This window comes from Trichechus manatus, unplaced genomic scaffold, assembly GCF_000243295.1.
Source record: "Trichechus manatus latirostris isolate Lorelei unplaced genomic scaffold, TriManLat1.0 scaffold00054, whole genome shotgun sequence".
Taxonomy (NCBI): domain Eukaryota; kingdom Metazoa; phylum Chordata; class Mammalia; order Sirenia; family Trichechidae; genus Trichechus; species Trichechus manatus.
Genome location: NW_004443990.1, coordinates 13,953,591 through 13,977,500, shown reverse-complemented (window position 1 = coordinate 13,977,500; position 23,910 = coordinate 13,953,591). Strand labels below are relative to the sequence as shown.

The window sequence follows — 23,910 nt, the reverse complement described above, 5'->3', positions numbered from 1 at the left end:
AATGGACTCAATGCACCCATAAAGAGACGGAGAGTGACAGAATGGATAAGAAAACAGGATCCATCAATATGCTGTCTACAAGAGACACACCTTAGAAACCAAATCTGGGGAATTTTCACCATTATTTCTTTGAGTACTTTTTCAGCCCTGCCCTTTTTTTTATCTCTTCCAGGTCTCTGATGACACAAATGTTAGATATTTTCTTGTAATCCCATGGGTCCCTGAGGCTTTCTTTTTTCATTTTTTCCCCCCAGGCTATTTTCTCTCCATTGTTCAGGTTGGGTAATTTTTATTACTCTTTCTTCAACTTCACTGATTATTTCCTCTGTCCTGTCCATTCTGATGTTGAGCCCATTCATTGGGTTTTTCAATTTTTAGTTATTGTATTTTTCACTTCCAAAATTTCCATTTGTTCCTTCTTTATGTCTCCCAGAGCCATCTAGGACATGATCATCTCCCTTCCAGCATGGCCCCTTCCCAGAGAGAGAAAAAAATCATGCTGATGAGGCAGAACTAGAGATTTTGGCAAGAGAGCTAATGATTGTGTTCTGCTTCAACTCAGAAATGGACTGAGAAAACTACTTCAAAGTCAATAAAAGCAGTTTCCTGGAAAAAGAAGGCTGCACTGAGCTCAGCATGGCTTGAATCCTGCCTCGTTTCCTAGACGGGCTCCTTGGCTGGTTGTTGAATGGCCAATAAAGCAGAGCTTATAAAAATGGACAAGCTTGGGCTTCTTCACTGCCGTGGTCTCCAAGCACTAGCCAGTCTGGGATTTGATTTACTGATGGACAAAGGAGGGGATGCTCCAGCACATATCCTGAGTGGTGGGGGTGGGGGAGAATAGGAATAATACTCTCCAGAGATTTAGCTATATGCTCTGATATAAATGGAAGTCATGTCTACACAGGTCTACCCGACCACACTCAGTTATCTGGATCTCTTGGACTCTTTATGTATTCTTTCCTTTACCTTTATGAAGTTTTGGGAAGTCTGAATTATCTAGATAATTATGTGATGTACACAGAGATCTCCTAAAGATGTACAATAGTTTAAGATGTGTTTAAGGTCTTCTGGCAATCAAATGTGACCATAGGTTTCCAAAATTTGAAAGGAAAATAAAAATCATAGTTCCCAACCCAGATATTTTCCAGTGTCCAGATGTTCAGTGGCACGCAAACCAAATGTCTGGATTATGAGCTTGTTTTTTATTTCTTTTTTTTCAGTTTACATCCAGACGTTGGGTCTAAATGGTCAGAGGCCTGGAGCAGAGATAAGAACTTCAGGGTACCCCTTCCCCAACCTCCCCTTCTCCTCCATTCCTGCTTCCTTTTCACTGCTTTCCACCCTATTCCCAACTCTCCTTCATCCTGCACCATGGCAAATAAGGATCACATCCAGACACAATGCTGCCCTTGGTGGTTAGGTCTATACAGGCAGATAGGGTATACCTCCAAGGAAAAATTATCTTAACCATTCAGAACCAGAATGCTTCTTTCTTTGGAGGAGAGGATCTCCCCAGAAGACCTCATATGAGAGCAAGTTCAGGGCAGGAAGAACTAGGAAGTCAAGGGAGAGATCAGAGGAGACAAGCATCTGGTTAGCATCCTAGAGATCTAGAGTGGAGATGATCTCAGAAGTCATGATCCCACAAAAGGCAAGAATGAAGACAGAGAAGAACTGAAGCCTGAGGACAGGACTTTAAATGAGAGAAGTATGCAAAAGAAGGGGGTAGAAATTAAGTGCAGGAGGAGAGAGTGGCTTATCTAGGTAGTAGGTGACAGAATAGAATCTCCTCATTCAGCTGGTTTTGACTAGGGAAGACGTTCTGGAAGAAAATCAGAATGCAACTTTTTCCCCCATTTTATAAGATGTTGTTGAATTCTTCTTTTGTGGGTATTCTACCAATTGAATGGAAGCGGTCTGGAATTGGATACCTAATTCCTCATCTCTGGCTGAGTTTGTGGGGACATAGCTAAAATCAAGGCCAAAGTTCTTCCAGCAAAAACCTTAACTCTTACTGCAGCCCCCTCCTGCCTTTCTCAGAAGCCCTTCTCACTCAGAAGGAAGGAACCTAGAGCCAAGACTATACTAGGTGGACTGCCCAGAGTTGTTAAAGAAAAACCTGAAGCTGGAAGCTGGGCTGTCCCCTGGCAAATGTGCTCACTACCAAGGGCATGACAGATGTGTTCCTACTGGACTACACGATCCCAGGGGGCTGCATAACTCAAACTGCCTAGGGTACCTGTCCTTGGAATTCAGCTCCTGGAGGTAACGGGTAATGAGCCCCTAAAAGATCCAAGGAACCCTAGAGGACCACTCCCTTCTCTATTGCTTCATGCTGTAGAGGTAGTATTTTTGAGGGCCTGTCCATACTCCAAAGGGGCAACTGGGACCAGGCCTTCGATGAAACTCTCTTCCAGGAATGTGGAGCCGCCTCTCTTCAGAGGCTAGCAGACTCCTGATAGGATGGGTTTGTCTTGCCTGGTGTGTGGGTACTTTGGGAAGTGGCCTGATTTTGGAGTTATCGTCCAAGCCTTTCCCAGGCACATACTCTGTCTGCTTCCCTCTCTCTCTCTGTTTCTGTTTTTTTCTCTTATTCTCATTCTTGCACTCGTCCTCCATGTCTCCTTTTTCCTGTCTTTTTAAGTCTGATTTTCTCCTTTTTCCTTTCTTGTTTCCCTTATCTTTTTTCTTGAGTCTTTATTTTCCCCATCTTTCACTCTATTCTCATTGTTCTTCTCCCCGTCTCTCTCCCTCTTCCTCTCCTTCCCTCCCTCTCCACCCCCTGGCCTGCCATATATCAAGTGGAATTTTATCACTCTCTGCTGGGGCAGCCCTGCCACCTGCCATAGGGTTGATGAGCTGATGACAGTCTGTGGATGTTGTCATCTCACTCATGCAGGTACAGCATCAGGAATTACTCCTGGTGACTAAACCACTTCAGCTATCTTTTTTTTATTTTGAAAGGAAATGTATTCATATGGTTTTAAAAGGCCGTAAAAATGTATAAAGTGAAAAATCAGCCTCACACACTTGTCTCCTTCTATCTTGTTCTCACCATCACCCCATCCTTTAAGGAAACCATTGTGATGCGATCATCTGGAATTCCTGAAGGATATGAAATTGTATTTCATATATATTTCTTATACATCCTTCCAGGGTTTCTTTATGCAAATGAAAATTACCACGATAAATATTCTTATTACCTTCCTTTTTCTACAAGAGGTAGACTACTATAACCCTAATCTGCACCTTTTTGTTTGCTTATTAATAAAATTATGATTTTATTAACAGGTGTTTATTAAGTAATTACCATGTTCTAGACCTCTCCTGAGAATTGAATGTAAGAAAATTCCCCTTCTAGCTCCCTGCATTTGGAAGAAATCAACCATGGCAGGGCTGAGGACAACAGAAGAAATCATGTAGAGAGGGTGAATTGATGATGTCAACAGTGTGCATCATAAGATTAGCCAAGAGAATGAATGTCTGCCTTGAGCATTGTGCTTTAAAGAACTATCTATATGACATCAAATTGACAATGGTAACTTGAAAGATTAGATAAGAAACTTAGGGGGCAGTGAATTTATGTTAACTGGGAGGAACAATTCAGAAATGGAGGGCGAGAGTGGTTGCACAACTTGAAGAATGTAATCAATGTCACTGAATTGTCAATGTGGAAACTGTCAAATTGGTCTATGTTCTGCTGTGTATATTCTTAACAATAACAATAAAAAAAGAAAATAAACTACTAAAACAGAAAAAAAAAAAAAGATTAGCCAAGAGAAGCCTCTAGGCATAAAACCCTCTTACAAGTATTTGGGAATTGGCAGTATATCATTACTTGGTTCATTTTTCCCTTTGGATATTCAAGACAGGAAAAATGCCTCATTCCCATTTGCTTTTCTCCCCAGATTCTCCTGAAACTTTGAAGCTTCCTGTTTTTAGAGGGCAGAGGATATGGATTGAGGGCAAATTGTAGGACAAACTTCATCAGTCTCTTTAGTGAACCAAGATGGCAGGGATGGGCCACTCAGCCCAGACGCTAGAAAGCCCCTTGGCAACTTGGAGGCAGACTTCTCAGCCCAGAGTCACATTTTTGCCCAAGAACCATGCCAAAAATCATTGTGGGCCATGGAAGCATTCAGAGTAAAAATAGTATGTTGGGCATGTTGAGGTGCTTCCAAGGAAACCCTTGCAGGGAAAAATAAAGCGTTTTTATTGGGAAAGTGCTTGCATCTATCATTCAAATCATCTCTGAAATGAAACAACAATTCAGTCTCTGGTTACTCACACCTGGGATGGAGGAAATGCTCTGCTTAACACTTGAATGGGAAATCTTTTGTTTGGAACCGTGGTTTATAGTTGAAACAAGGGACATTAGGAAGGGAGACAACTGAGTCTTAGGCTCAAGTCCCAGGGAATAGTCCTGCCTATAGGGCCAGGTAAGACCTACCTTAAGCCAAGATGGGAAGGATGCAACACTGGTTTTAATTGTCACCTGCACACACACTCTGCAAGGGTCCCAGAACCAAGTTTTCAGACCTCTTAAGCCTCAGACCACATGGCACCAAACATCCAAATGAAAATTTCAGTTAGGCACACAGGCATCATTTTCCTAAAGCCATCGAGATGTTAAAACAACTGGAAATTTAGATGAGTTTTTGTTGTTTATCCAGATATTTTTTAAAGGGAAGAGGAGACTGAAGAAAATAAATCTTAAGTCTTCAGGTGTACCAGTAGGGTACAAAGAAACAGAAAGAATATAGCACGTACCTCCCAAATTCCCAGAGAGACAAAACTTTCTAGGGCAGTTTTATATGATATAAACTGTCAAAATATATTAAATCATTCACAGATATTGTGAAGCATATGGCCACTATGCATAATTCACATTGTTCATTAAGATAGAAACCAAAACTCAGAAAACCAAGAACATCTTGCTATTGATGCAGGTGAAAATGACCCTTCAACCTTACCTCTTGGGAAGATCCCGGCTATTATCATGTCTAAGTAATTCAGTTCTCCAAGCCCTATGCCTCTACTCCAAACATTTTAGATGAGATACATCTACCAACAGGCTAAACTGTTCAAGCTACAAAATGCACTTGTGTTCAATTATGTGGTTAATTCTTGACCTGACTATCCAGATCACTTCCTTGATTTTCCCTTTTACTTGGCTTGGGCACACCCAGGCTTGCATGACTCATAAACTTCATCGATAATTTGGATAATTCAGCCAGAAGAATCACCTGGGAGACTGTCTGGAGGTAGAGAAACTCTGTACGGACATAAAAACTGGCTCACCCTTGGAAGATTTCCATGAGATATCTCCCTTGTGTCTCCCCCCTGCTCCCAAATTCAAACTTCTCGGGGCTATTCGCAAACAGTGCAGTAAAGAGCCAGAGACAAGAGCCACTGAGTGGCGGCTCCTCTCACCTCCAAAACAAAGCAAACAATAAAAACAGAAAAAAAAAAAACAAGGAGCTGCCTCCAAAGTATTCATTTACCCTCCCTGTAAAACGGACAGATCCTTTCCCTTTCCTTGTACCTCACTAAACTACATGAGATAGAAGATATGCATGTACAAGTGTACTTTGAAAATTTAAAAGCCTCATACAAACATAGAAGCTCTTGTGGCACAATGGTTAAGAATTTGGCTGCTGACCAAAATGTTGGCAGTTCGAATCCACCAAGTGCTCCTTGGAAACACTATGGGGCAGTTGTACTCTGTCCTATAGGGTTGCTGTGAGTCAGAATTGACAGCAACGGTTTGTTTTTTTTAAATACAAACATAAACGGCTTTTCTCGCTATGCCAGGTAGTAAGTGGCATAGCTGGAACTTGTACCCAACCCTCTGATTGGAAGTCTAGTGCTCATTCCACTCTACCACAGATGCTGAACAATGAGACAAGCTCTGTGTTAGGCCAGGGCTGGGTCAGGGCAGGATAGCGCCAGTCAAGGGCAGCAGGTGAGAGCCTGTAAGCTGTGTTAAACTGCTGAGATGGGGGAGTATGACCTGGGAAATAAAGGTAGATTCTAACGATTCCTGGGCTCAGGGAGTAGCTGCAGAAATAGCACTGGGATTCCTTCCTTTTGAATATTAAATACCTCATAATGCTCCCTCCATGTGCCAGATTATGATGTGGAGCTAAAAATTAGCTTTCTGTTCCAACACACTATGGCACCTTCACTTAGAGAGTTGAAATGATGGTTTTTAATAAGCTGTCTCCAGGCACCTGTGACCAGTAATGGAAATTTTGCTCAGGAAGATAGATTACTCCTTGTTAAAAGACCACAGGGCAATAAATTTCCCAAGTCACAACTCAGCTTCCAAATCAGGACTCAGGGGAATCACTTCCATCTTCCGGAGCTAATCCTGGGACCCTGGTGCCTGCTGACCCTAACCATTGACCTCAGTCACAGTTCTTTGCCCTGTCTCATTGCACTTACACTTGGGGGAGTTTGGTGAGAGCCACATAGGCATAACCTGCAGAATGACTGTGCCCCAGGACTGGATCAGTTGCGGAAAGCTGCAAGGGAGATCAGAACTATGAGCCTGGATGCCTTGCTGTCGGTAAATTCAAGTCGCCACTGTCCCAAAGACCAAGACTATTGAGACTTCAAAATAAGCTGATTATAGAAATTCAAGGAAATGTAATCATATCCTTTAATCTGTTAAAAAAAAATTTTTTCTTCTTAATCTGACCACTTGAAACAGTTGTGGGGAACTGAGACTAGTATATGGATTAAAACATACACACACAACATAGCTATGAATATTAAACATATGCCTATCCTATAACTCAGAAATTCTACTCTTAGGTATATATACACAGGAACACGAGTCGATTTGTCCATCAAAAGATCTATCCAAGAATATTCATAGTAGCTTTATTCGTAATAGGCAAAAACAGAAACAACTCAAATGTCCATTAATAGGTGAATGGATAAACTTGTGGTATATCCATACAATGGAATAGCATAGAGTAATAAAAAATTAATAAACTAATGATACATACAATTACAACAGTGAATCTGACAGACATTTTGTTGAATGAAAGAAACCAGACCCAAAAGAGTATATACTGTATATTCTAATTACATGAAGTTCAAGAACAGGCAAAACTAGTCAGTATTGATAAAAATCATAATAGCAATTACCTCTAGAATATTAACTGGAATGGGGGAAGGAGGCCCATACAGAGGCATAGGAAATGTTCTACATCTTGTTCTGGATGGTGGTTACGTGGGTATATTCATCAAGATTAATAAACTAATACATTAAAAAGGGGAGGGAACTTAAAAAAAAACACCCTCAGAGTATTTTTTCTAAATTATATTTATTTTGTTGTTGCTGTGGAGAATATACACAGCAAAACATATGTGAATCCAACGGTTTCTACATGTACAATTTAGTGATATTGATTACAGTCTTTGAGTTGTGCAGTCATTCTCTCCCTCCTTTTGTGAGTTCTTCCGCCCTCATTGACATAAACTCACTGCCCCCAATGTTATTATCTAATCTTTCAAGTTGCTGTTGTCACTTGGATCCCATACAGATAGTTCTTAAAAGAGCATAATGCTCAAGGCAGACCTTTTTTTTACTAGTTAAGCTAAACTGTTGTTTGGTTTTAAGAAGACTTCAGGGAATATTTTTGGTTTAAGGTTTAAAGATTATATCAGGACAATAGTTTCAGGAGTTCATCCACCCTCCATGGTGCCAGAAAGTCTGTAGTCCATAAGAAATTGAAATTCTGTCCTGCATTTTCCCCCTTTTCATCAGGATTCTTCTACAGAATCTTTGATCAAAATGTTCAGTAATGGTAGCCGGGCACCATCCATTTCTTCTGGTCTCATAGTAAAGGAGGCAGTTAGCCACATATTCCATATCCTTCTCCTCTTCCTGACTCTCCTTCTTCCTCTGTTGCTCCAGGTGAATAGAGACCAATTGTTGTGCCTTGGATGGCCACTTGCATGCTTTTAAGACCCCAGGCACTACACAATGAACTAGGAGATAGAACAGAAGCACTAAACACGTTATTAGGCCAGTTATCTGGGATGTCCCATGAAACCTTGACCCTAAATCTCCAAACCAAGGAACCAAATCCCATGAGGTGTTTGATTATACACAAGCAGCCTCAGCAACTACTTTTTTGTTGTTGTTGTAAAACACTCACAGTATATTTTTGACCTGGAAAAATGTCCTTGCTATCTTTAAAATGAAATTTTTAAAATCAACTTTATCCTGATTCTAAATAAAAAAGACATGAAATCACAATAAAAATTAAGGAATTACCACTGAATGTTGTGAAGTGATTGTAGCCATCTTCTATCTGAAGCACAACTGCAAAGTATCTATGGTGCCAAACAGCTAAAGATGCAGGTCTAGAATATGAAGGTTGATTTTTTTTCCCTACTATTGTATTCACCCCAAAGCCCATTAGTCTCCTTCAGCATCCCAAGGATTAAGCATATGTTCTGGCCAGCACACAGCACCACTGACCTCACAGGAGAGTGCCAATAAAACCAGACTCAGACGTCAGACTCCACTCCACTCTCTCCTGGCTCATTGTCATCATCCAGGAGAGCAGTTGTCCCTGCTGCCTCGAAGTCCTGCCTGATATAAAAAAAAATAGATGATGAAATGATTTAAAATGAATTTATATCTGAAAATTATTTATTTTATATTACATATAAAGCACCCCACTTACATTTCACATGACAATGTTAAACGAGTCAGTTATTTATCAGCTAATTTTAACTATCTTTTTAAACCTCTTTTACCCTATTTTTAGTCCTCTTTTACTCACTAGGGAAATTCAAAGGCACGTGAGTGCAACTAGAAAAAATCTTCTCTACCCAACACGGGTTAGCACTGGAGAGCCTCTCCCCGACCCCCAGGCTCTCTCTCTCTCTCTTTTTTTCTTCATCACTGTCAAATATTTACTCTTGTTCTCTATGAACCAAAGATAATAATGTAGCAAGGAGTGAACCTATCCAGTTTAGATTGATCCCCACCCCTTTCCTCACTTCCTCTACCTGTTTCCTGCGTTGCTCTTTTTCTATGTACATAGATATAAGCTTTTGGGAAGGGAGGGAGGAGTTGTTAAATTTCAAAAATAAAGTGCACAAATCTTAAATGTTCAGCTTAATTTTTTACATATGCATGCACCTGTGTAATCACCACCCTGATGGAAACATGGAAGATTTGGGCCCCCAAAGAGGCTCCCTTTTGTTCCCTTCCAATCAGTATGGGGGAGGGGAGATTTTTAAACTTAAATGTGTTAAAGCGTTTCATTCCAGGGAGATTTAACTCTCAGCTCTCCACCAAACATATTCACGGACATAACAATGTTGTCTTTCTCTCTTATGAATTATCTTAATAAGCAAACATGGAAACAAGATAAATGCTCAATAATTACAGAGATGCTTTTCTAAATGATGACATACACGGTGGATTGGATATTATGCAACCATTAAAATCATGTTTTTGAAGACTATTTAATGATACTGGGAAATGTTCATAATCTAATATTAAAGAAAATGGCAAGAAACAAAACGTTCATACTGTATCTCAATTTTGAAACTGTATACCTGTACAAGGAAAAATAACATGAAGAAAATAGAACATAAGATAAGCTTTGGTAACCTGCAGGTGATAGAATATTGGGTGGTTTTTATTTTCTTCCTTATAATTTTTAAAATATGTTTTGAAATTGTTGACAATGAGAACGTATTACTTCACTAATTAGGAAAATAATTGTTCTCCTTTCAAATGTGGGGACAGCCTAAATGACCAACATTAGGAAACTGGCTTTTTGAATTCTGACAATTCATTCCCTGGAATATTATGCAATTTAAAAATGACATTTCGAAGACTAGTAACGTAGGAAATTGCTTATGACATAGTTAATGTACACCATATTTAAAAGCCAGGAGAGTATGCATATAATAACGCCGAAAGGAAGACACAAAAGTAACAAGTAACAGTGGTTACAAATTATACAACATGGGCATTGAAAAAAAGAACGGAAAAATTTAAAATTTATTTTATTTTAAAAATTTTTAAAGTACATGTGTATTTAAGACCCATATTCTACTTTCTGTAGTCTGGATAAGTTTATTGAACGTTGAGTTTTTTTAAGGAGTAGGAATGTCTAAGGTAATTACTTCAATGTGTGTAGTCTGAAGCTTTTGGGGAGCGGTGTACCGGCCTCTTTGGCTCTCAGATTCCTCAGAAACGGTTGTATCGAATAAATACTGTAAGTCCTTAACTTTCATAAACGCCGGCACAAAACTAACACACAGCTACGCAAGCGCCAAAGAGTTAAGAGAATTTCTGAGAAGCTCATTCCCTGAGCCCTTCGCATTTATTTTTCCAAATAAACGGCTTCGTTTCGGATCGAATTAATTCTCCCCTACAGAGTTGAAGGGGAGGGGGTGAGGAGGTGCAAATGGAACAACAGACTAAATATAAAAGGCCCTTCTCTTAGCCTCTCTGCTCGCTCCCCCCCCCCACCCCCTCACCCCGCGCCAATTTCCCGATTGCTTAGGACCCTGCTAGTCCGGATGACAGCGGGTGGCCCCAGCTTGCCCTAAAAGACGTGGGCGAGGCTCGTGAACTTGACCCAGGCGTCCACACCTCTCTTTCCCAAAGATCAGCCAAAGGGAGAGGTTGGCTGGGTTCTTTCCAGGGCTCCGAAGTCCTCGGAATCGAAGGCTGGGGAGGGAGGTAAGACACCAAACCCCTTTGGTACAAGTCCTGGAGCCGGTAAAAAACAAATTGGGGGAAGGGGGCAGAACGTTATTGGAATAATTCCCCTGAGCCTCTTTTCCAATTCGCTGTGCGCATCTGCCTCCGGGCATTTTATCTGGCACCAAATAAGGGGGCCAGGAGCTTTTCCCGTGCATTTGCCAGCAGTTGGTGTCTTTTTAAGGCGTCGCTGAGCCGCCAGGAGCTCCTCGTAGGAAGAGAAGCCACCGCGCGCAGAGCCAGCCAGGCTCAGGAGACAGACCCGCTCCCCGCACCTCCCCGCCTGCCCGTGCTGAGCGCGACAGTATCCGTTAGTCTGGATTTTATTGAGTTAGGAAAAGACCCTGAGATCCAGTCTTTGATCCTTCCTTGCTCCAGGATCCTGGGTTCTTAAAAAACAACAATTAACCTTCTAAACACACCGCTCTCCGCAGCCTCCGCCGTCGACCAGTGGCAGGGAAGGACGCATTGGAGTTTCCCGGTTCCGGCGTCGCCCCAGGCCAGGATTTCCCCGGCCGCGGAGATGGGAACCCCTTTTGAGAAATTTAAACCGCCAAGGGCTTCACGGGCTCAGCAGCCAGTACCTTGCGGCCCGGAACCCTGCGCGGCCGGCGGTAGCCGGGCCGCATTACCCGACCGAGGGAGGGACGCTCTTAAAACTCGGAGTCTACGGCCTCAGGGAGACCTACTGGAATATTCTCTAATAATTAATCTGTTTAGCTATTATTCGTTTGTTATTTATGCATTTGTGTTTATCCTGACCGTTAAAAAAAGATTTAAGGGATTTTACTGCCTAAAACACGGTAAGAGAACATGAATTACACCTAAGTGAAAAGGAAGAAAATACATTCTGTTGATTCTGATTAAAAAGTTCGTCCGAGTAGCCGTACGGCCTCAATAATCGAGTTTTAAAATGCAGACCTGGCAGATTTTCCCCGGAAGGGAAGGAGAGAAGCGCTTTGACAAAGCGGCGCAAGGCCTGGGTGGGAGAGGCCCGGCCTCTCACGTTCCGGGCCCTTCCAGCTCCCGCTCTTCACTCCTATTCCCTCCACCCTTGCCACGTCCTCGTCCGGCTCCCCGCGGAGGGCGGGTGAAGGAATGTTTATGGCCGGACTCGAGTTCAATGGCAAAATCCTGCCTGGGGCGGGGGGGCGGCGACGAACTTGCATGATCAACCAGACAAAGGCAGGGCGCAGGGCTAGGGCTAGGGCGACCGGCTGGACCCACCTAGGGTCGGGAGCTGAGGGTCCACGGGAGATGTTCGGAGCCCCGACCCCCAACAACTGCCTCTCTGTTTTCGCTCGTGGGGCCTGCAGTGCGCGGCGGCTGTGCGGCGGCTTACTTCCAGCGAGCGTCCGCAGCGTGCCTGCTTGGGTGGGGGTGCGGCAATCAGCGTATGAATGGGCGAGAGATGTCTGATCACAGCCCAGGCTTCGTCCTGGCGTCCAGGATCCTGTGAGAACACCCCTGCCCTCCTCCCCGCCGGCTCTCGCCTATCCAGAACCTGGATCCAGGCGGTTTTTCCTCCGCTACCTGCGTTTTCCTACCTCCTCGTCAAGTTTTTGCTCGTATTTTCCCTCCCAGATTTGATATTCAGAGCATCTTTCGAGGTCCTTCTCCAACGCAGCCTTTCCAGATGCCGTGGGGGAGAGGTGAATCTTTTCCATTTGTAATCATTTGCGAAGATGTCTTCCCACCTTACATTGCCAGAGGTCAGGTCACAGATGCCGAAGCTGTAAACCCAAGATCTGGCAGCGAGTGAAGGATAGGGCTCCTTGAGTAGCGAGACTTTCCCTTGTCCTCCAGCCTCCCACCCCCAAATGAAGATTTTGCATGCAGTGGGCACTTGGTAATTGAGTAGTTGAACTAAATTTCCACCTGTATTTGATATCCTGTGTATGCACATATGCAAATCTGCCCAAATAGACTGAGTCTAGGGAGTCTGCGTGCAACTGTGTGACCTCAGAGGGTGGCTCCCAATGGAAGCAGATGTTTGTCTGTTTGGAGGGGCCTTGTGAGGAGAGGTGTATTGGGAGAACAGCGGCTGGTCTTCCTCCTATTTTTTTTTTTTTTTTTTCCATTAGTGAAAGTCAGCGTGGCTTAGAGGTTAAGAGCTCCTGCTTTGGGTCCCTCGAAGCCCTGGGCCCCAGCCCTGGCTGCAGTGGAGGAGGGGCGAGGGTGTGTGATATGAATCAAATAACTTGCTCTCTCTTAGCCTCAATGTCCCCATTTTATAAAGTGCTCATTCGATTGTGGGTCTTGTCAGTGTTGGGACATCGTCTCTGAGGGGCCATGGATGGGGAGGAGCTGCTTTAGGGGCGTGTTAGGTGGTCTTGAACGTGTCTGTGGTTTCCCTTGCCCTTCACAAAAAGAACGGACGGTGGGCGTGGGCATATGGCCCTAGTCTACATCTGTGCAGGACTCTGTGCCCCTGTGGACACAGGTCTGGAGAGGAAACACGAATGGGGAAAGCAAAGCAGGAGTCTGGAGACTAAGGTGTATTGATTTTTTTTTTTTTTTAAGGGGCAGAGCCTCTCCCTTACAGGTGAGTTAGTAAAACATCATTGTTATCATCACATTTAACTTTCGCTCAGTTTTCAAAGTAGGTGTTTCGGTGAAATATTATACTTTTAAATAAGAATAATAACAATAGCATTAATAATATTAATTTTGTCTGTGCCAGGACTCCACCCCGTTGGAGACAAATTTAAGGTCATATGGGAGGGCCTTGCCGCCTGCGTTAGCTCCGCGCGCCCGCGCGCGCGCACACACACACACGCGCGCGCGCACACACACACACACACACACACACACACACACACACACAGACCTCCCCCTCCCCTACCCCTGCCTCCCGCCGAGGCTGCGGGTCCCGCCTGCTGCGAATCGCTTTCTTTGTCCCTTCCCGCCCAGGCGGCGGTGGGTTTCTCCAGGCACCAGCAAGGATGCGCTCTGGGCAGGTAGGCCTTCCCATGGCCCGCCGAGACCGTGGAGCTCCTCAGTATTCCTGGGAGAATCTCCATCAGGAGTCCCTGAAGCGGGCCCAGCCAGAGAACGGTAACGCCCTTGGCCCACGGATCAGATGGTTTACCTTATTAGACAGAAATGCACTCTTGGAGGTAGTAAAACGGGCCGGTGTCTGATTTGAGAAATGGGAGCATAACACAGGGGCCTGGCCTTGCACGCTTGTTTTCTCCGCCAAGGCGGAGACCCGGAATACAGCTTGCCTCAGGCCCTGAGCTCGGCGGGCGGCGGCCGGAACGTTTCAGCCTCCGAGCGTTGCAGGGCAACACCCGCGCACCTCCGGCTAGGGGAGCAACGGCGGGAGCGCAGCACTGGGTGTCCGCTCCCAGCAGAGTCCCGGACGGGGCTCAGCAAGAGGGCGCACAGCCCCCGGCTCCTACCTTGTGGCTACGAGTCGGGCGAGGGCTGGACTGTCCCCTTCTCTGCGCAGCCCGAGGCCTCCTCGCCTCCCCACCACCGCCGTCGTCTCCCTTCCCCGCCGCCTGGCCTCCTACCTCCTTCCCAAAGCAAGAGATGTGCCTCTTCCCTCACCTTCAATCTTCTTCCAATACAAGGTCTAAGAGAGTGGGGGCGGGGCGGCGGAGACCACTAGCCTGGAACTTCAAGTTCAATGGCAAAGTCCCTGACCCTTCCCCCGGGCTGGGTGGCGACAGACGCTGCCTTTCCCTCCCCATCATTCTGGCGGCGATCGAACTCTTCCTGTCCCCTCTCCCATTTGAGGGGCAATTTAGGGGTGGGTAGGGGTAGTGACGGAACTCTTTCCTTCTCTGTCTCTTCGGACTCCCCACCCCCCATTTTTACATAGAACTAGCTGGTAGCCGGGAAAGGAAGAAAGGTTCCCCATTGGATGTTTTAAATCTCTTTCTAGGCCCAGGCCAGAGCCTGGGGGAGGGGCGGGTGACCTGCTCTCGGGCTTGAGGCGGAGGGCCGCTCCAATTCTTTCTCTCCCCTTTTAGGGAGAGGGTCTGTTGAGGTGGATTAGAATATGGTATACATTTGTTTCAAAAACAAAGAAAACGCCCATCGCCCCCTCTGCCTCTGCGCTTTTTTGCAAGTTTACGGTAACGAGTTCATTTATTTAATTCTCGGTTGTAACTCAGGGGTTTCTGTTAGACAGGACGGGGGTTGGAGACCGGAGAGTTTCCCCTGAAGGAAACCTAATTAAAGTGCAGCACTTAGGACATCGAATAAAACTTTAATGAAGGGGAGGAGGGGAGCTGGAGGCGGGGAGGGCCTCATGCCCCAGGTTGGGGGAAGGGGAGCCGGCGCCGAAAGAATAACGGGGTGGGGGCGGGGCTCGACCTGGGGCTTTTTCCTACCGCAGCGGCAGCTTCGGATCCTGAAATGACTCCGAGTATGGATGGGGTGGGGGAGGGGTGTGCAGATTCTCAATCCGCCGCGACCTCGGGGGTCCTGGGCTGCAGGAAGCGTTTGCCAACATGAGTAAAGGACCCCGGGGCTGGAGTCTCGAGCTTGCTCTCCTTTGGGCCGCTGCGGGAACTAGATTCGAAAAGAGCTTGCGGGGGTCGCGTCTGCGCTCTTCTGCACCACTACTCCTTAATTCGGCCCCTGGAGGGCTAATAAAATCCACCTGCTTTGGAATTAGAAGTGATTTCGGTCCTGGAACCAGCGTAGATGCGACCTGTATTTTTGCTTGTTGAAACTCTCGACCAGAGGAAGTATTTGGCTCGGAGGAAGGGGGGCGTGGAGCGCAGCTCGGAGAAAAATTACTCCTTGTTGAGCACAAGGCGCCGGGTGTATTTTCCGGAGTATCTGTGTATGCCTCTGCGTTTATTTAATGTTCATTTAATGTCTGAGTTTACCTATTTGTGAACGTGGTGTTCACATATTTCTGTTTGAATAATTTTAGCAAAACACTCTCCTGCAGCTTAAAATAGCCCTATTTAAAAAGCAAATCGCTGCAAGCAGTTAATGTAGATTTGTGGATTTTGCGTAATTTAGACACTCGAGTGAATTAAGAATGGTAGGTCCAGGGAGAGGTATAATTTGCTTCGGGAGTAAAATTGATGTTTGAAAAAAAGGGTTTACTACAAAACGAAATTAAATATTTTTTTTGCACAGGTTCTATACAAGTAAACCACTCACAGGAGAAAAAAAAGTGGGAGGTCTACCGTGAATTGTTATGGCGAGGAGGAGAAATAATACTCCGATGGGACGAAGAAGTGGACCCAGGGCAGATGGCGCCTCGGCCTTGCTCCGGGATCCCCGACCGCTCTGTTCTTCCTGCAATCGAGGTCGCTCGTGCTTGTCTCCCTCCTGGGTCTCTCCGCAGCTAGACCCGTACTTCTGCTGACGCCTCGAATGAATTTCGGGAGACTCCGGGTTCTGGTGCTCTCACACGCAGACTCACTGGGACACTGAAGCTGAGGCGGCCGGCGGGTTCCATGGAGTGGACAGCCTCCACCGAAAGGGGGCGCCCGTGTCTTTTGAATAGTCCAAACCCACTTTGGTAGAGAAATAAATCTCTGTGACCCCCAAACCTTTGCTTTAAAATTGTGAGCGAAAAACAGAGGAGCCCCAAATCTTTAAGCCACTGATATCCCACTGGAGGAGTCAGAGGCCTTGGAGTCCAGAGTCTTGAGGCCCCTGACCCCCACAGGGCTCTACCAGAGCCATCTCGGTTAATCGAGGTGGCAGTCCCTCTAGCGGCCTTCCCGCTTCATATGAGGACCCCCCCCCCACACACACACACCATAATGTTTCCCTTCGTTTATCTCGTGCGCTCCCAACCTGCCCATCTGCGCTGAAATCTTGCCATTTCTGAAGTCGGCGAGAGGGATGTAGCACGCGTTCTCTTTAGTAGGGTTCGAGTTTACGGGAGCAGAGGAGTAAGACTCTATGACATTAAAAGCTGCCTGCGTGGGGCTTCGTTTAAAGGAGTCCGGAAGGCAGAAAGCGGCCTATTCTGAGCGGGACGCATTACGGAGGAGCTTACACTAGACGACAGGGCTTGGAACGATTTTTTAAACCAGGAAATCGACTCCCCAACGCTTACACATACACACACACACAGACACACACGCACTCTAAGGAGACTCAGGGAGGGAGGGCGACAGCCCGCCTTTGGCCTTTTCCGTCAGTCCCGGGCTGGTCTTTGGTAGAGATTTAGAATGGTCTGAGCCGCTTCTCAGCTCATTTCTTTCCCGGAGAGGAGCCAGGGCTGGGATCCCGCCCGACCGCGGGCCACAAACACCTGAATCCCGGGGCTGCGGCGGCGGCCGCCCGTGGGTTTCCTAGAGAACTTACGAACCAGCTCACCGAGAGACAGAGGCCGCGACGCTTGCCGACCCGCCCAGTCGCTCCCCAGCCCCTCTGCTGCTCGGTGGCGGCTCGGAAAGTGGGTCTGGAGGTTCCTCCTGCCTTCCGGGCCTGTGCGCCGGATCGAAGGGAGCGAGGCTGCGGGTCCCCCAGCCCAGGCTGCGGAAGACCGAGCGCAAACCTGCGGCTTTGCTGCCTGGTCCACGCGACAAGGATCACTCCCAGGTAGACGCCACCAGGGAGCGGCCACAGAGCCAAAGACCCCGTGTCCCTCTCATGTTCCCGGCTCTGCCAACAGTGGGTCCGCCCCAAGTTGCTGGAATTCCGCTCTGTGGGTGTCTGTCTACTTGGACCGGGAAAGCGGAACTGGCGCTACTTGCCCTCCACCCACCCAGGGATTCAGGGTACGTGGATTGAACCAACGGAAAGTGAAAAGGAAGTGAAGCCTGTGGCCAGCGTCGCTTCGGCCCCCTGGGTTTCTTTGGCTTCGCCGCCCGCCCGCGGTTCTTTCACCTACAGAAGGGCCTGAGACATCTCCCAGGCCTGAGGCCTGCCCACAACTGCTCCTTTGGACGTCGCGCGGAGGCAAGCAGAGGAGGGATGGATGGTGAAGGGGCCATATCCTGGCTTCTTCTCCTGCCGGTTATAGCGTACTTGGTATGCTGCCTGTGGGCAGGGTAGGGTACTACTCCCTTGTTCTGTCACCACTGTTTGTGCCTGGGAGGGGCTGCATTCACAAAGCTGCAAATAATCTGTTTCAAGCAGCTCCCAAATGCCTAATGAGCCATGACCTGCTTAGGTCAGAACCACCAGCAATTTTAAGGGAAGCCTTGGAGATCTTTTTAGTTCCTCCCTTCCCGGAATTGGTGAACTATGCAGGCACTTTCTCAACTCCACTAATCTGGAAGAAAGGAGGACAGATTAGGCAGCCCTGATGACCTCATACTTCCAAAATCTAAGATTTGAGGGTGGGGGCTTCTGAGACCAATGGGTACAACTTGGGAGGTGGATAGGGAAGGAGGAAGAGGGATCCTCTTTGTTGCTGTCCTCACAGCTGTCATTTTACAAAAATGCTAAACAGCAATGCAGTTGCAGGGTTGAATCTGCCTATTCTCCTTCCTGAAGCCCTCCCTCTGGCACAGCAGTTGGGGAGGGGCAAGGCTATGTGAACAGGAGGGGATCTAAGAGGAAGCTGCCCTGCCACAGGTCTCCTTCCAACTTTATTCATGATCAGCTCAATCCATGAAAGCTGTTGCAAAGGGCTCCACAGATCTTTAGATAGAAAATATGAGGCTAATTATCATGGCACCTAGATCTGGTTATTGGGGTTATTGCCTATGTCAGGATGAATGATTATGACTGGGACAGGTCCTTTGAGTGGTGTGACCCTGGAGGAATGGGCTGTAAATCTCAGCCTAACTTGCTCTCTGTGGACACATCAGGGTACCCAGGCTGCCCCGATGAATAGCCCAGGGAGCCGTGCCCTGGGAAGGGTGTCACCTCTGGGAGCCCCTCAGCAGAGTCTTGGGCCCCAGGTTGGCCCTGGCAGGATCCTGTTCTCCCCAGGACAGTCCTACTTCTCTTCCTCCCACCCAGCCAGGGAGCTCCCTCACGGGGTAGCCATTGTCTTGACCTTGGCGAGGACCTTTTTCTCCTTGACCCGACGGTTCTGAAACCAGATGGTGATCTGGCGCTCCGAGAGGCTGGTGGCCGCCGAGATCTTGCGCCTCTTGTCCTTGGTGATGAACTTGTTAGCCGCGTACTCGCGCTCCAGCTCACGCAGCTGCCCCTTGCTGTAGGGAATGCGCTTCTTGCGGCCCCGACGGAAGGCGCAGCCATCAGGAGGGTGCTGCGCGTTCGAGTCTGCGCGGCGGGAGGAAAAGAGAGAAAGACATGCTCAGATCCCCAGCTGGCGCGAGGGACACAGGTCCCACAAGCCCTGAGGCTAAGTCATCGGCAGGAGTACCCAGGGGCACTCCTGCTCCACCAAAACACACGGGGACACCCGGCTTCCTGCTGGTTCTCTGATTACCGCCCAGCTTCGCAAACACAAGGCTTCCGAAGGCCACCCTCACTCATCGCTGCCCTGACGCCCACGAATCCGCAAACACACCCACCACACGCGCCAGGCCTTTGCCCATAGTCACATATGTTTTCACACCCTTGGTCCCTCATATAGAATTCTACAGGAGGGATCACGTTCCTTCTTCCACTCCCAACACACACATATACACACACCAATGCACACACCTAAGCTACAGCTGTAGGAAACCTAAATCTTTCTTCGAAAACTGAAAAACTCATCGAAACAAAAGTGAAGGGTTGTATTTGCTACTCTGCAAAACATCCAATACCTGCGTTCCAGTCCCTCCACCCCACACACATTCACACTGAATTGAGTTATTTAGCCTTTGTACAGAATTAGACTATGATTGTGGTTGGTAGGGATGGCCCATCCAACAGCTGTCCGACATATTGAAAGGCTGGTCCCAAGGTCTCCTGGGGAAGTGAGGAGGCCTGCTGCCTGCAGGCTTTAGACAGCACTCAGCTCAGGCCCCTCACACTGACCCTCTGGGGCTTCCATCCAAGCCCTCCAGCTGCCTGGCCCTTCCTTCAGAGTCCTAATAGCCAACGGAGGAGCACCGATCTCCTCCTCACCAGTCCCAAGTCTCCCTTATTTTCCTCCCAAGCTAGCAGGGGGGCCCACAACCCCAAGCTCAGAGCCAGGAGGGGCAAGGTTACCTGCAAATGCCGCCTTCCAGAAGGGACCCGGTGGGTTCTGTTCTCCCTGGCAACACATCTGGCTGTTCCAGCCGCCGGCGAGGGCCCAGGGCTGGTAACTGTCCACCGGCAGCAGAGAGTCATGGCGAGGCTCCCCAGGGGCGCCCAGGGTCTGCACCACCGACACATCCAGGTAACTGGCCATAGGCTGGTAGGGTCCCGGGTACCCCGGATAGAAGGCAAACTCGGTGGGGCGGCTGGGGTACTCCTCCCCGGCAGCGGGAGTCTCCGCGGGGTAGGCGGCCAGGGTGGCTGCCTGGGCACAAGGTTTCAGCGAGCTCCGGGACACTCGGCAAGAGTAGTACCCGCCTCCGAAGTAGCCGTAAGGCACCGGAGCTGGGGACGCCCCCTGGGGCACCCCAGGGCACGGGTGGCACTGCTTCGGCGGCTCTGCAGAGCCTGGCAGATCCAGGGGGGCATAGTTGGCAGCAGGCATCAGCGAAGGCGCCGCCGAGTGGCTGGTCAGTGGGGAGTGGGCGACTAGATTCCGGCCCCCTCCTGTTCCCAGCAAGCCTTCGATATCCTTGGCCCCGTCCAAGGTGGCATAATTGCCGGGCTCCATGGGGCCGAGGGTCGATTCATGGGGTGCTGGGGGTGGGGGAGACAGGGGGCAACCAGCTCGCTCTCCCCACCCAGGCCCGGGGAATCCAAAGCGTTTTAAATCGCTCCCAGCTAGCACGGCGCCCGCATTCGCTCGGCCCCGCCGTCTTGACGCAGGAGACGCCGGGGTCCGGGCACGCGCGCTGATTGGCTGCGGCCTTGGGGAGAGAAGCTAATAAAATCCCCATGGCAGAAATTGCGAAAATACTTCCCCCCCACCCCTTTCTCTCTCCCTCTCTCTTTCTTTCTCAATTTATTACATTTGAAAACAACACTAGGGAAAAGGGAGGCGGTGTCCAGTTTGGAGAGACCAAGCTCCAGGGAGGGGGGAGAAGGGGGAGGCACAGGGAGAGGGGACAAGAAGTCGGGCCCCACCTCCGTCGCGTCCTCTCCCTGGCTCTCAGTCTCTGGCGCTTTAGCAAGTTTAACGAGAGAATAAAAAGCTTTCTCTATAAAGCGTCTATCTCAAGGGGGAAGGGGAGTTGGGGGTGGGGCGGGGAGGCCACTCCGGGACCCGGGAATGCGTTGGAGCTACAGGAAGCTGGGAAATGGGGGTTAAGGGGTATTTCTAGAAGTCCTTTGCTTTGAGTCCCGGGTACTAGCACCCCAATTCACTCCAGGAGCCCCTCCCGTCCCGGATGTACTATAATGACCTGTCCTGGGCCCCAGGAAAGTGTCCGGGACGTCCTTTCCTTAGGGACCCGAAGCTACTGCCCTGAAGGCTTTGGAGGCCCTGATTCCGGGGTGGGGCGGAGGGAGGGGCGGGCGACGCGGGCTCTGACGAAGAAGACTTGCGAGCTTGAGCCCTGGACGCACAACGTCCGGATCTGAAGGGGAAATGGAACTTCTAGACGTGGCCCGTGAAAGGGGGTCTGGGTTTCCGTTTATGGGTGAGGAGAGACAGAGAGGCAGAAAAATACATGTAGACTCATAGAGAGAATGAGAGAGAGAGAAAGAGACCCAAGGACAACAGCATAAAGACAGAAGTTGAAGGAGGGGATGGGAAAGGGTCTTATGAAATCCTGAAGTGCCAATCGGAAAAGAAAATCCCTTTTCTCTTTTTTCTGGGGTTGAGAGAAATTCTGGGAAGCCAAGCCTGGCCAACTGGCCATGAACTGATTGCTGGGATTCCGGACCCCAAGAATGCAGGAGTAAGTAAACGGAGATGTACAGCCGCTCTGCCCTGCAGTCTGCCCTCTGTGGTCCAGGAGACCCAGGGAACTCATCCTGGTGCCGGCACACTCCCACTCAAGCTGAGTGCCCAGAGAGACACCTTTCTGCCTCCTCCAGACTTGAAATCTCCTTAAAAGAAAAAGTAGGGTGGCAGAGACAGCCCCAACCGCAGGCAGAATTGTTTGAGGCCCCTCTGTTGGGGCCTATTGTGCAGTGCAGTTCAGAAAGACTCAAATGATTAAATGATTTGTTTCACAAATCTGTCTTTAGGGTTTTTTTTTCTCTCTGTTTCCTTCACTGCCCCCCCAAATAAAATGCCTTTGTGTCAGCTTTTTCTAGAACCCCCATTTTTCTGGAGAGGACAGGGACCTCTCCATTCCACACTAAGGTCATGGTCATGCCCTCCTGTCAACCTGAACTTGAACTTGAGCTACCTAGTAGGAAGCCAGTGTTGAAGAGGTTACTCTGGGTAGGCCTGTGGTGGAGAGTGTAGATCGGCCTCAATGAACATTGCTAATAATTGAAGGTAGCAAACGCAGACTCCTTGCTAGATTTTACTGCATTTGAAAACAGCACAAGTGAAAAGGGAGGTATCTCTTCGCTGCTTTCTAGTTTCCCATCATAGCCCTTTGCTTGTTTAATTATAAAAGGCAGAAATATCAGGATTCTTACGTGAAGATTAAGAAAATTTCACTGATTTTTTACTTTATAGATGATGGATACGTAGAGCAGTTCCACAGTTCAAACATTTATACCGTGTACGTTTATATGTGTGGATAGAATGTATATGAGTGTGCATATATATATATATATATGTGTGTGGTACAGGCATGAGTAGATTTCTAAATTAAAAGTAATGAATAATCATAGTCATATCCTATTATCCAGCATTTCCACCCCTGGATATACAGACCAGAGGAATTAGTGTTTTTCTTCATCAAATGCATGTACTAGAATGCCAATAGCAGCTTTATTCATAATAATTCAAAATTAGAAACAACCCCAGTGTCCAGCAACAGGAGAATGGATAAATCAATGACGCTATAATTAAACAATGGAGTACAACGCAGCAATAGAAAAGAACAAACTACTGCTACGTATTACGTGAATGAGTCACACAGATATGTGAGTGAAAGAAATCAGCTGTAACTTTGGTATAATTCAATTTCTATGAAGTTTAAGAAGAGACAAAATTAATCCATGGCGATAGATGTCAGAATAGAGATTACCCTGGGGATAGGGGCTCCTGACTGGGAGTGGAGATAAGGGAGCCTTCTAGGATGCTAGAAATGTTCTTTGTCTTTTTCTGGATGCTAGGTACATGGGTGTGTTCATTTTGTGAAAATTTATCATGCTGTACACTTGAGATTTCTGTACTTTAATTTACATGTTATAACTCAAAATTTAAAGCAAAATAATTTTAAAACAAAGTGTGGAATGTTTGTTGCAGCCGGGCCTGCGAGGTGCTGTTTGGATGTATAGTGTTCTTATCTGTGTCCATGGAAATGAGCAGGTAAGTGCAGGTAACTACACTGCTGCGGGATACGGAGATGACCAACTCAGACCTGGCCCCTGAGAAACTCATCAGCTATAAAAAGGTAACTACATTTCAATACAAAGAAGTAAATACTATATGTCCCCCCCCAATTCATTTATCACCTACTAAGTCCCAGGGCACATTCTGATATATTTATTAACACATGGGCACGTGTTCCTCTCTCCTGTACCTGTATATATGTAAGTGCGTCTGTCTGTGACACCATAGCCCTCAATATGGGGTCAAACAAAGTAGGATTACGTCTTCTTACCTATAAAATGGGGAGAAGAATTCCAACTTCACGGGAATGTTGTGAAGATTAAATAGATTGTGCTCATGAAAGCATTTTATAAACTGAATAAATATTAGGAGTTCTGTCTGTGTACCTGTATGTGTATCTGTTTCTAATGAATTACAAGCCACCTGCTTTTATTTGAAAAGAAGAGGACAGTTGTCCTGAACAGTGCTGGTCACTTCTCACTTACCTCTCTCCTCTCTCAGCCATGAGAAAGCCTGAAGTTCCCACACAGGGAAATTGAGGCTCATGAGTCTCTAAGTCCTCTCTGGGCCTTACGTGAGTTCAGGGCCAAAGTTGCTGCACAGTCCAGGCTCCTGACCTCCCAGCCCGCCTGGGCTGAGCCTGCCCTTCCCCCAGCCCCTCAGACTCCTTTGTGTCCCTCTGAGAGCCTCCAGGCAGACCCTCCCGGAGCCCCGAGCCTCCTTCCACCTCCCTTTACTGACCGGGCCAAACGCGCTGAAAGCC

General features: G+C 47.6%; 1 protein-coding gene across 1 annotated transcript; it reads right to left on the bottom strand.

The window, feature by feature from the left end:
- Window positions 1-18,251: 18,251 nt before the first annotated feature.
- HOXB13 (homeobox B13) lies at window positions 18,252-20,524 on the bottom strand. The gene is made up of 2 exons (XM_004377976.1): window positions 19,799-20,524; window positions 18,252-18,919 (listed from the first exon to the last, which is right to left on the bottom strand). Exons 1-2 carry the CDS (start codon window positions 20,397-20,399, stop codon window positions 18,666-18,668), a joined length of 855 nt encoding a protein of 284 aa, XP_004378033.1. The 5' UTR covers window positions 20,400-20,524; the 3' UTR covers window positions 18,252-18,665.
- Window positions 20,525-23,910: the final 3,386 nt, after the last annotated feature.